The 13,514-nt window shown below is 35.8% G+C and overlaps 2 protein-coding genes across 4 annotated transcripts in view; both read right to left on the bottom strand.

The window, feature by feature from the left end:
- The window catches only part of LOC110445943 (carbohydrate sulfotransferase 11-like), a 24,215-nt gene extending 19,410 nt beyond the window's left edge, over positions 1-4,805 (bottom strand). For 2 of the 3 annotated variants that reach the window (XM_021490837.1, XM_021490835.1), the window contains exons 1-3: positions 4,558-4,805; positions 2,387-2,460; positions 1,993-2,002 (exon numbers count right to left, since the gene is read on the bottom strand). In XM_021490837.1, the coding sequence (XP_021346512.1) occupies positions 1,993-2,002; positions 2,387-2,400 (24 nt within the window). In that variant the 5' untranslated portion in view covers positions 2,401-2,460; positions 4,558-4,805. Of the gene's footprint in view, positions 1-1,879; positions 1,961-1,992; positions 2,003-2,386; positions 2,461-4,557 lie in introns of those variants that run through there. The other variant, XM_021490836.1, reaches the window with a different exon arrangement.
- A 5,322-nt stretch (positions 4,806-10,127) lies between these two features.
- The window catches only part of LOC110445944 (carbohydrate sulfotransferase 11-like), a 10,818-nt gene continuing 7,431 nt past the window's right edge, over positions 10,128-13,514 (bottom strand). The window contains exons 2-3 of the mRNA XM_021490838.1: positions 11,948-12,045; positions 10,128-11,546 (exon numbers count right to left, since the gene is read on the bottom strand). Of these exons, the coding sequence (XP_021346513.1) occupies positions 10,461-11,546; positions 11,948-12,045 (1,184 nt within the window). The 3' untranslated portion in view covers positions 10,128-10,460. The remainder of the gene's footprint in view (positions 11,547-11,947; positions 12,046-13,514) is intronic.

Below are 13,514 nucleotides of genomic sequence, written 5' to 3' on the forward strand. Positions count from 1 at the left end.
ATTGATTGTGTGACAGTACTGACATACGGAACCATTGATTGTGTGACAGTACTGACATACGGAACCATTGGTTGTGTGACAGTACTGACATACGGAACCATTGATTGTGTTACAGTACTGACATACGGAACCATTGATTGTGTGACAGAACTGACATACGGAACCATTGATTGTGTGACGGTACTAACATACGGAATCATTGATTGTGTGACAGTACTGACATACAGAACGATTGATTATGTGACAGTACTGACATACGCAACCATTGATTGTGTGACAGTACTGACATACGGATACATTGATTATGTGATAGTACTGATATACGGAACCATTGATTATGTGACAGTATTGACATACGGAACCATTGATTGTGTGACAGTACTCACATACGGAACCATTGATTGTGTGACAGTACTGCCATCCGAACCATTGATTGTGTGACAGTACTGACATACAGAACCATTTATTGTGTGACGGTACTGACATACGGAACAATTAATTGTGTGACAGAACTGACATACGGAACCATTGATTGTGGGACAGTACTGACATACGGAACCATTGATTGTGCCATTGATTGTGTGACAGTACTGACATACGAACCATTGACTGTGTGATAGTACTGACATCCGGAATCATTGATTATGTGACAGTACTGACATACGAACCATTGATTGTGTGACAGTACTGACATACAGAACCATTTATTGTGTGACGGTACTGACATACGGAACAATTAATTGTGTGACAGAACTGACATACGGAACCATTGATTGTGTGACGGTACTAACATACGGAATCATTGATTGTGTGACAGTACTGACATACAGAACCATTCAGTGTGTGACGGTACTAACATACGGAACCATCGATTGTGTGACAGTGCTAACATACGCAACCATTGATTGTGTGACAGTACTGACATACGAACCATTGATTGTGTTACAGTACTCACATACGGAACCATTGATTGTGTGACAGTACTCACATACGGAACCATTGATTGTGTGACAGTACTCACATACGGAACCATTGATTGTGTGACAGTACTCACATACGGAACCATTGATTGTGTGACAGTACTGCCATCCGAACCATTGATTGTGTGACAGTACTGACATACGGATACATTGATTATGTGATAGTACTGATATACGGAACCATTGATTGTGTGATAGTACTGACATACGAACCATTGATTGTGTGACAGTACTCACATACGGAACCATTGATTGTGTGACAGTACTGCCATCCGAACCATTGATTGTGTGACAGTACTGACATACAAACCATTGATTGTGTTACAGTACTCACATACGGAACCATTGATTGTGTGACAGTACTGACATACAGAACCATTGATTGTGTGACAGAACTGACATACGGAACCATTGATTGTGTGACAGTACTGACATACAGAACGATTGATTATGTGACAGTACTGACATACGCAACCATTGATTGTGTGACAGTACTGACATACGGAACCATTGATTGTGCGACGGTACTGACATACGGAACTATTGATTGTGTGACGGTACTGACATACGGAACCATTGATTGTGTGACAGTACTGACATACGGAACCATTGATTGTGCGACGGTACTGACATACGGAACTATTGATTGTGTGACGGTACTGACATACGGAACCATTGATTGTGTGACAGTACTGACATACGGAACCATTCATTGTGTGACAGTAATAACATATGGATCCATTGATGGAACTGTGTTTTTTTTTAGTTTTGTTACTGTCACCGAACAATCTTTTCCTTGGAAGTTTCTCGGATGATCATCTGCCAACACATCAACTCCTACACGGCAGATATAGATCTCTGATAGTATTATTGGTTATTACGGTTATACATTAACGTACCTGTATCACCGTAAGTGGGACAGTAATGCTAGATGTAAACACACCAATGACTGTGTAAAAGCTATTCCTTGTACCAATTATATGGTTCCTATGTGTGCTTATTTGTACTTTACCTTTAAACCTCTGGAAAAAGAAAAGAAAAAATAAAAAATAAATTAAAACTACGCATGGATAGTTATTTCTATCGGCATAACCTGATATAAATAATCCATTAGACGTAAGACTTTTGTTACAATATACTCTAAAAATTGGGTAATAAATGTAAACAATTGGCAGATAAGCTATCTGAAACATTCAATAAGATGCTAACAAAGGATGCGGATCAGAGGTATTTGTGAAATTTTAGGACCACAAATTAACAACAGACAATCTCAACGAAATACGATAAATCAATAATGATGAATAATGTAATTATACAAATCAAATGGTATTTACTATGTTTAATAATGAGGTGGTACATAAAAAATGTATAATTGATTAACTCGAATATACGAAACTATGGCATACCTGTCGATGAGCATAAACAGTTTTCGGCAAGGAAGTCATCCACACAAAGTATTTTGTATCCTTTCCATGAGTTACTAAAAAATAAAATCTATAAATTACTTCGTTACACAAATGTGAATATGAAATAGATGTTATCATATGATATTTTAGTTTCAAGAAAAATACGAAAGTAAGCACTCGAGAACAAAACGGTATACGTCTCTGCATATGTTTAGATACTGAGGTTCGTTTCCAAAATTAATGAAATACCCAATCAAAATGTTGTGTACGGTCGACAATAAATACAGTAAAACCTCGATATAATGCCCCTTTCTTATTTTGCCAGATCGTTTACCGCAAACACATTTCAATTTCCCTTTTCCCCCGTTTTCTTAAGAATTTCGTTACACGTTTATAGCACCAAACCCCTTTATAACGCTAACATTTCTCTAGATAAAAAATGGTGACAGCATAACGAGGTTTTACTGTAGAAGTCTACCGCTACCTGTATGTGTAGGCGCATGCGCATGGTAGTGTTCTTCCTCTTTGTTCGATATTTGCCTTTGTCCACCGTGGAGACACATTTAGTCACACAATCGGTCGATACCATCTATTTTCCCGATCTGTATTGTATCCGTACGTTCAAAGCTGTGCGTACGAACCTGAGCTGGTAACTAAATATTTGTATAGTGGGACAGAATCGGTAAATGGTCAACACAATCACCCATTGACCATATTGGCTACAACGTATACACAAGATAGACTACTGGTTTTGTAAACATCTAGTACATTGTACCATTGACGAGGCCTAGTTATTCCGCTTACGTGGAAATGACATTTCAATGGTTGGTTTTATGACACTGTCGTATTATTGTCAACTATGAGTGTATGTCTGAACGCCGAGCCGTTGTCTTGTCTACATGATAATGACTAAATACACATCACTTTACTACAGGAACATATATAGCTTATCTACAGGTTTATGGGGGACAAGGACTTAATATTTCATAAGCAGTTTTAATTGACAGAGAAAAAGATGTGACGGGAAAATACACAACGTGTCATCAAAGGAAAAACAAGAAATGTGCTCGACTAGGATTCTAACCTAGAAATCGAATACAGGTCGCCCGAGTTGTTCCGTCCATAGTCGTTCCGACCTTAGTAGTTCCGGCCCCTACCCGGTCCGACCCCGTATTCTTAGTCGTTCCGTCCCCATAATAATATTATATATGATTCATGTTTAAAATTTAATTCCATTTTATTTTATTTACATATTGTATAATTGATTTTACTAATTCAAAGAAATAAAATTAAAAATTAAAACAAATATCACATTGTACATTTGTTGTCTTTTCATTTTACATGTTTGTTGTCTAAAATAAACGGCAAAATACACCTTAACATAGACTAAAATTTTCAAAAAGATTTCATTATTATTTTCTTCTTTCCATTTTACGATTGATACAGACGGCCCATGCCGTTCATTAAAAAAAAAAAAACATATACAAGTGTATATGATTAAAAGAATCTTGAACAATTTAGTGTGTGCTTAAACATACTACGCCACTGCCTTTATTGTTATAATTGATTACGCATTGGTTATATATATATTACCATTTAGTAATAAATATTACCATTAGATATATAAGTTATAAATATAACGTATATAATGGTAATATGTGAAGGAAAACACTTCAGTGAGGCCGGATCGACTAAGGGGTCGGAACGGCTTTGGGGTCGGACCGGGAGAAGCCGGAACGACTTTCAACACGGTCACGCGTCAATGAACTCTACTACAATTGTAGTTGTGTCAAGTTAGCCATACGTAGTGACCATTCCAAACAGGGCTGTTCCTTATAAAACACATGCCTTTTTCGTTAAATTAATAGAGTTTATCTATAGCTGACGTCATACCAGTTGTATTAATTTTACGATGAAGGTGTAAGTTGTTCAAATTATGGCGTTCTTATGATGACAATTCATACATTATATACTATAAGGAACAGATTGTAACACACACACACAGATATAGAGAACATGATTGATTTGTTTGGGTCATCTTGATAACCATAACTGAAACCAGAATCTCCGTGAGGGAGGTAAAAAAAAAATAACTTCCTGTGTTTAATACAGTCCAACCAAGATACACATTAATTTCAACGTGTACGTCGAACTGAGAATGGAGTACTTACAGGTCACTGCGAATAAAAGCCAACAAACTCCGAGTAGAGCCACGAGAACCAACATTAGATATCGTGTCCTGCGAGTCCAAGGTTGATCCATGCTGTTTGACATAACGTGACATTAAAAAGTAACGTACGTATGTTATACAAAGCTGCTCTGAGAGACGCTATGAGAGAATTAACGTGTATGAAGTGGTTCATACACCTACCCAGGTAAGGTTCAATACAAACTAATTATTTCTCCATAGTATATAGTGTTAACGACATCGACTGGCTAGTTCCTTAACGATCCGTCGCGGTACCGATTTGTAATATATACTTTTCATGACCGTGACATTTCAGCAATCAATCCTTATATAGCAGAATGGTGAACAAACTTGCGCACAATATTTTAGCCCGAAGTTTTAAATAGGGATTACATTATAAATAAATAATAGTTGAGTCCCATTGAATAAGTATTGCTCTGTGTGGTCACGACTCCAGTTATTTTTAACTCCCATATACACGAAATTGCCTGTCGCCGCTTATTGATTTACCCGAAATTTTATCTCAGTTCACAAATCACAATTAGTAGTCACCAAATTACTTCAGTGAAATACCATAAATGTGTCTCTGAAATAGCAGTGAAACACCTGTCATACTTGATAACTGTGATAACTGAATGCTATGACGCGTTACGCCATGTTACCATGGAAACGGCCGGTATGAAATACTCGGCTACATTTCTATCATGACTGAAGGTTATGCCGCGTTATCGAATATTTTTGATAAAAGGAATATGTCTTTTTCCAAAAAAATGATCGTTGGGTTTCAATGGTTTAAATTGACTTCCATATGCTACTATTTTGGCACGCTAGACACTATATAGTATTGAACTAATTTCCATCAAATAAAACAACATGTTTTAATTCGTATTTATTTACAACTATACACTTACAATCGAATCCAAAATTTTAAATCAATGATATTCATTATATTTTTGGCATGTCTGTATGTAGAAGGTGTATATAAGTTTAAACAGTTTGAACATGTTTGTTTTTCATGTTTGAAAGATAGGTGTGTCGAAAATGTTTCGTTATTTCCAATTTTGTTTTCGAACCTAAGACGGGGAGCGGAAACTTTAAAATTCGGATGTTTGATGATTTAGTTATTGCCGACAACTTTAAATCCTTGATGATTTGACAGAACTGATATAGCCGGATATCCGAAATAGATAATTTTACACAAATGTCCGTGTCAAATTGAATTTATTAAACAAGCTCAAAAATTTGATATGACATGAGCCTTTAACATTCATCATTTGAAAAAAGACCCACTGCAAACACGATTGTGTGTTATCAGCTGACTCTATAATAGGTAAAAACCAAAATACTCCCGTCATGGTGTTGTCGTTCCGCGTAGTGCATATCTGTTACAGATTATTTTTATGGTGATCCGTTTCAAGTTTAATGAAAAAAACAAAGTAATAATTACAAAATAAACATTTAAGATGCATTTGAATAACAATAAATGTTTCATGTTGTGTAATCGATAAAAGTAGTAACTGTAGCGGCGTAAGAATATGTTTTATTACACGTGTGCAATACCATATCTATGACATGGCCGTATGACATTGTAAAATGGGTCAGTTATGTGATAAACCTGATTTATGTCAGTGACAGCAATAATACACAAAAATAACAATAAATATACTTTTGGTATGTGACAACAATTTCAAAGAATGTGCGTCGGTACTTACACAGATATGCGTTCCATTGGTTAAAAACATCAACAAGTAAACGTATTTCAATAGTGTGACATACTTAGCTTTAACAAGAGAACGTACAAGGGTATCTGTATTATTATTGGTGTAGCAGGATTACATTCAAGGAATGAGGACATATCCTCAATGACACAAGAACCAATAGTAGTTTGACGGTCATTACTTTGCTATATCTTTCAAAAATGGTCTAACAGTATCATTACATAGCTTTATTGAAGCTCGTATATATATGAGGAACGGTCTTACCCACACAGTTTCGTGGACGGACGGGCTCACCGGTTATTTATTGTTCGTCGTAACATCGTCCACATTGATAAGCTGGTGAACTTTCTAATTTCTGGTCATAGCGTGTTCCAGATTGTAATATGGATGCACTCTTTCATCCATTTGCGGGTTCCGATATGGGGCTTTTAATCTGTAAATGCATTTTCATTATGTATTACGATTCTCTACTTCTTCTCGCGTGTGTGTTGTCCCCTCCTCTCTTTCAATTTCTTGATTCTTTTACTGTATATATTCGAACTTCTTCACTGCCGACACAATGCGATGCTCCAATTATATCTTAACTCCTCGGTCTGTTCTTACGTTGTAATATCAACAGTAATCACCACATCCAGTTTATAATCGCTTGGATGGCGGAGAGTGAAGTGTAAGCTCTGATCTGTGTGTGTTATTTCCGATATCTCTCCTCCTTCGTTTAAAATTACTTTGAGGTTGCATCAAGACATCAAGTTCTTTCTTAATAATCACTCACCACGTCATCAACAGTTTCTACTCCTGCTTAACGCTCAGCAAATTAGGAGTGGGACGACTGGTTCGCCCGTTGTCAGTATAATGTGACCGGGTGGGGCGTTCTGCTGGGTGTCTTCGGCAGTATGTTTCAGTGAGGTAGCACTATAAAGTCGGCATCAGTTCCGCGCTGTTCCCCCCNACAGTCGGGGACAGAGAGCTAGCTACTGTCGCTGAATTATACGCGAGTGTCTGTTGATGCACATTTTAGAAAGTTTGTAGTGATCGCAATGTTTTCTAGCAATTCCATAACGATATTACAATGCACTTTGGTTCTACTCTGGTATCAGGCTGATTTACGACGCCTTGTTCACCACTATGGTAAATAAGGGGAAGTAACTCTCCCTGCACTTTAGGTTCACCGGTGACCAAAACCACACACAAGATGTATAATGCAGTGGTTTGTAATACCGGAAGTTGAAGAATTCTTTCTGAATTTGTGACCAACATTTAAATGTTTTCCTTGGCACCTACACTATTTACAGTTGTCATACATGTATATGTTGTCCCAGTGTCGATCAGGAGGATCAGACTAAAGTTGCGATAATTTGTCATTAAAATTCCATTTGCCTCTTATTATTGAAAACAAATTTAACGCTTACATATATTTCCTGTTAAATGAGTTTTTTTTAACGAGTAGTACCATTAGCATATGACGATAAATGCAAAGCCATACGTGTCATGCACACTGTCATTACAACATAGGTGATTTATACCACAAATGGTGTATCAGCAATTTGCTATGAGAGTGTATAATTATACTTGACTCTATGACATTTATTTAATATGCATATTCTACAGTAATATATTATTGATTTATACATGTAGCAATTACGTAGTTACATTGAAAGTGTACTTTTTATGGTGTTACATTGATAACAAGGGTGAACAGTTCATTGATGATTGACAGTGATCATGATTGTGTAGATATTTTAGTGTAGTTTATTATTTAACATATATGTGTATACGTACCAGCTGTATTGTTACAGGCTACGGAACACTTAAATGGCCATCTGTATGATGACACATCAAACAAGTCATAGGAACGTCACACACAAACATATCACTGTATGTATGACCTATATATCTACTTCTAGTAAAATGTATACGTAACATGAATAGCTTAACAGTAATGTAATATAAATGTTGACAATATGATAGTTCACTTAGCTACATACACACTACATGTGTACATATGCTACTAATTGTTGGCTTCAGAAAAAAACAGATTTGCATTTCCACTACAAGTTCCTTTATAAACATTATCAGAAGAAATAGCGTTCATAGAGCTTAGTCTCGTTCAACCAGACGCTTGATCACAATTCAACCTCTGTTTAGTCTCGTTCAACCAGACGCTTGATCACTTGTAATTCAAGAGTCTGGTCACACACAGTGCACTAACATTATCACCACCAGAGGGCAGTATTTCTACTTTCGTTTCCGGACGTTATGTCAACGCCATTAAACATTTCAATGAATAACGAAATTATTGAAAAAAGTTACCTATACATGCACTCCTGAAGTACCCGTGTATTCACTTTTATCGAGAACAATGTAAGAAAATGTGTCAAATCTCCAGAATAATGCCATATATTTCCATTGAATAAATCATAGCTAAGCACAAAGCCAACAAGGCTGACTGAAGTTTGAAAAAAGCATGCAAAGCAAGTGAGATTTTACCTGTACACCATGCAAAACACCTTCAAGTTCTCACTGAGGTAGTCTGGCTTGACTTGTATCAATAGCCTTGTTAGCTTTATGAATTAATGTAAAATATCCAATGAAAATACATGAAATCATTCTTTTTGAAGCATTTTCTTACATTTTTCTCGTAAATAGTTAAAACATGGATACTTCAGGAATGCATATACAGGTAATTTTTTAATGAATTAAAATATTTAATGTAATTTTGGGCCACTCATATTCTGACTTCAAAAGTTAAAAACGGTTTGTCAACCTTTGACCGATGAAAAAAATTACCAGAATCTCGGTAAGCCTCGTTATGATGTCACAAAACGAAAGCACTGGGTTTGACCAGACTCTCCATTCGGCGTAGCTTGCGCAGGCAACAAGAGTCTGGTTGAACGAGATTAACGTAGAGCTACGAACGCAATTTGATCAACGTCATTTTGAAGCTTCTCCTCCCACCTCGAATAACATGCGACAACCGTTAGAAACAAACATTTTGGTGACATTACGCTGTTCCAAGCTGCACTGACGAAACAGACACTTAAATAAAAGATGCAAAGAAAATATTTAAATTCAGGTAAATAATAACTAAAAAACTAGAATGTAAATATAAGGATTGAATGGCATTTTTCCAATGTTCATGCCGGTACATGTACATTGTATGAGCACAAATCTGTTACATACATATTTACTATGAGGGTGTGGAATATGTTTATGTATGTACATAACAGCATGAATATGAAAAAAACGCCGTTCAATCTTTATGAAGTAAGATTACAACTGCTGCTACTGATTCGTCGGTATTAAGGTCTGTATCCTCAACTCCAGTTTATGACGGATTGTTCTTGTCGATGTATTTGGACAATGTTAAATGACAAAAAAAACACTTTTGTTATCAATTATTGCTGAGATCAGTTACAATAACATGGCCATCACATGTATGACTATACCAGAAATATTGAACAAAATTATGAAGGCGGGGGTGGATATTGAGTTACCTTAATGAGCTGCTGCCACGTGAGTTTGTAGTATAGTATTTAAGATACAATGTGTTTTAAAATGTGTGTAATGAACTAATGATCAAGAATAGCAGATATCTTTGTTGTTGACTATGTCCGGAGCCTTGTTTGCAAAATTTGTGCACGAATAATTAACAAACGAGCTGACAAGGTTAAAGGTAATCGGTACGGGGATCTAGAACAACTTATAAATTACAATCTATCTGATAAGGTCACAACATGTATACTTTGGTGAAAACAAAATATAAAAGAAAATTTCATTAACGTACACTCGACATACAAGCGGTTTTATTTTTTTCTTAATGAAAATAAAAGTCCGATTAGTGTAATAGTAAGTGTGAAACACTACTGCCGTAAATAGGTCATATCCTATGACATCATTTTGGATGACCCACATTTTAACAAACAGAAAGCCCAGAACCATGCATGGATTAGTTTTTTTTTTTTCATTTGAAATTTAAAAAGGAAAAAAGCATGCTAAACAGGTTTTTTTCTTCATATAAGCCATAGAGGTGCACGTGATTAACCGTCAAATGAATCCAGCTTTCTCTTATATTATTTAATGAGGTGTTGAAAACCATAGGTGATCACACGTTGCGGAAAGGGTGGATTAAAATAAAAGAAACTGTTTTGCATTAATTATGCATTTTTACCTAGAAAAAAATAGCACTGATAGAAAAACCTGAATTAGTTGATTTGTTAAACATTTCATTAAATTCCTGTTCATACCCAAACATTTGAAAATCCATGCTGTACGTTTTTGCTAGCTGTGAAAGCGTGTGCTTTGGTATCCTTTTAAATGTTTCGAGAAATATAGTATTTTGTTGTTGTTTTAATCCTTGACGTCCCAGCTCCAGAACAGATTTTGAATATGCGCCTTTAAATATTTCAAACACTGTTGCTTCCTTTTTGTAAAACAGATTGCTAGGTACGGGCAAATCAGCGGCAATGAAACCCCTAGCTTTAAGTTTTGTCCATATTCTCTCAGCGGTGTTCTGTTTTGAGGTACATTTTGTGGCTACGCCACGCATGGATACGTACGCCTGAGCTGTATCGTATAACGCATCATTTACGGCGTCGATGGAGATGTTACGCAGTACTGCTTTGTAAGGTTCTAGGTTTAACTTATCCAGAATATAATTAGTGTCGTCTTTGAACGTTTCCATTTTGCCTATGATGTCATACTTGACATGACACGGGGAACACGACTTCCATAACGAGAGCACGTGTACGTCCACGTGTTTGCCTGTAGTCTCGGCATGAACGGCATATTGGAGGAATTCTGGGAATGTCACGTCATGTCCGCAAGTGGTTTTTGAAGTGTTGTCCCTAAATGTTTTTACTATATAGGTACCTAGGACATCCCAGTAGAATGGGTTTGGGGAAAACACTTTATCAACATAGGCGGAATATAACCGCTCTAAAGGATCACGAGCTATTATGAACTTTGTAGAACGTCTTAAAATTGCATCAATATGTTTCCATTCATTGATTGTGGGAAACACGTTGGTCACTCCTATTTGAGGTTTTATATGGTAAGGACTTGCTATCCGATGTTTGTCTATTTGAAGCAAAAGTCTTCCCCAAAACGTCGACCCCGCTTTAGTTGCTTTACAATACAGGAAGGGTTTGTTTCTATTATAGACCATGTGGTGTCGGTTCGGAAGATTGTAAGTAGAATTTTTCTTGCACATCTTCATTACAGCTGTTTTCCTTTGAATCATTACGAAGTCAGTGCTCTGTAAAATAAGAAAACGTAAAAACCATATAACATATAATTAACATGATTTTCGTGGCAAAAGGAAAAAAATATTTTCCAACGCAGGGGTCACTTTTTGTTCAAATTAAATCGATAGAATATAGAAAAAAATCTTTGCTAATAATTATTAACAGTTAAATGAATTAGAGTAACAGAAATTTTAACAAGTTCCTTGAATCCATGAAGGTAAACAAATAGGATAGGCTACAGTTGTATCATAAGTATATATGGACACCTTTTGTGTAAAATTTACATCAATGCATTTACAACAAAATCATAACCAAATATTATGATGAGGACTGTTATCAATGATAAAGAATAAAAGGTTAAATAAAACTAAGATAATTATATTTGTTCTCAAATAAAATGAAATTACCGTACCAGAATGTTTGAAGCTTTGTCTAACATCCGCTGCACATGCGAGGTTTTTTTCACGGGTATCTTCCTCTGCATGTGTGGTATACCCTCAACATGTGTTACTGAGGAAAAACAGACATGAAAATAAAAACCGGAAACGCATCAAAATCAACAGAAAAGGTGTCACTGGAAAATTTGAGGAAAACCATAAACAAATTACAGGTAAGTGGGTTTGACTCAACTCCCGGGGTTCATTGTTTCATTTCATTACATTCGTACTACTAAATACGTTTTTTGTTGTTTATGCGATACGAAACATTTGCTCTTATCCATATCAGCCCTCGCCGTATCACACCCAAAAACCGTATCAGCCCTTTCCGTATCAGCCCGCAAAACCCGTATCAAACCCCTTTTTTGAACACTTCTAATTTTTCCCATCTTCATAGATCATAAGATAGTAGATCTATCCGTATTTTATTAGTAAGTATGTAATAAACAGAATAAAATGTGTTAGAAAATGTGTTATTCTCTATAAATGACCAGTTGAATGCGTGGTCGATATCATCTATAAGTATTCATCATAACTTGACTGCTACATTAATTATGTGTAGTAACTCTTCAAAATATTTGGCATATCATGTGAGACAAGTTTAGAGTTAAGTGCTATATAGTCAAATCTGAACTCCAGCATTTATATTAAATCGTAAGTCACAATGGTGTAGGTGGTCTTTGTAATAATATACTTATAAAACAAAAGTGAATCAATAAATAAGAAAATCATTCAGGGACCGAAAATGGAGTGCGTTTTATGATCTGGTATCCCTTTAATTAACAATCACTAATACTAACCATTGGTTTCATACAAATCTTTCATACTTTTCAGGAGGAATTTTAATAAAACTTAAATGGTGTAAATAGCAAGAGAAAAAGAATGCACACAGTCTGCATTACCTTGCTTCAATAACAGATCAAGGGAAACATGAAATGGATGCTTCAAATATTTAAAGGGACATGAAGAAATACTGATAGCATTCATAATTTCGATTGATGGAAGAAGCCGGGGTACCGTGAAAAAGCCCAATGTGCTATCAAAGGGGATGCTGGAAAACTCTACTGGCTTATCAACGGGTTTAATTAACTAACATAAACGGTGATCTCACATAGGTCACAAGTCACGCGTCAATGCTTTTTCAAGTTATATCAAGTGCACTAGACTGTCAGGTTAAGGTACGCCCATTATATACACGTGTGTACCAACATTTGTGTATTAACAATCCCTGTCCAACTGCACTGTGGTTTGTCCAATATACAGTAACCTCCCCTTAACTTCCGTTTTAATATAACTGGAGATCAGAACAATTGGGTCAGAACAATGTTAGTATGTCATATATACATGTAGTAATGTTAGTTTGTCGTTATATATAGTAATGTTAGTATGGCGTTATATATAGTAATGTTAGGATGTCGTTATATATAGTAATGTTAGTATGTCGATATATATAGTAATGTTAGTATGACGTTATATATAGTAATGATAGTATGTCGTTATATATAGTAATGTTAGTATGTCGTTATATATAGTAATGATAGT

This window comes from Mizuhopecten yessoensis, unplaced genomic scaffold, assembly GCF_002113885.1.
Source record: "Mizuhopecten yessoensis strain PY_sf001 unplaced genomic scaffold, ASM211388v2 scaffold2429, whole genome shotgun sequence".
Classification (NCBI taxonomy): Eukaryota; Metazoa; Mollusca; class Bivalvia; order Pectinida; family Pectinidae; genus Mizuhopecten; species Mizuhopecten yessoensis.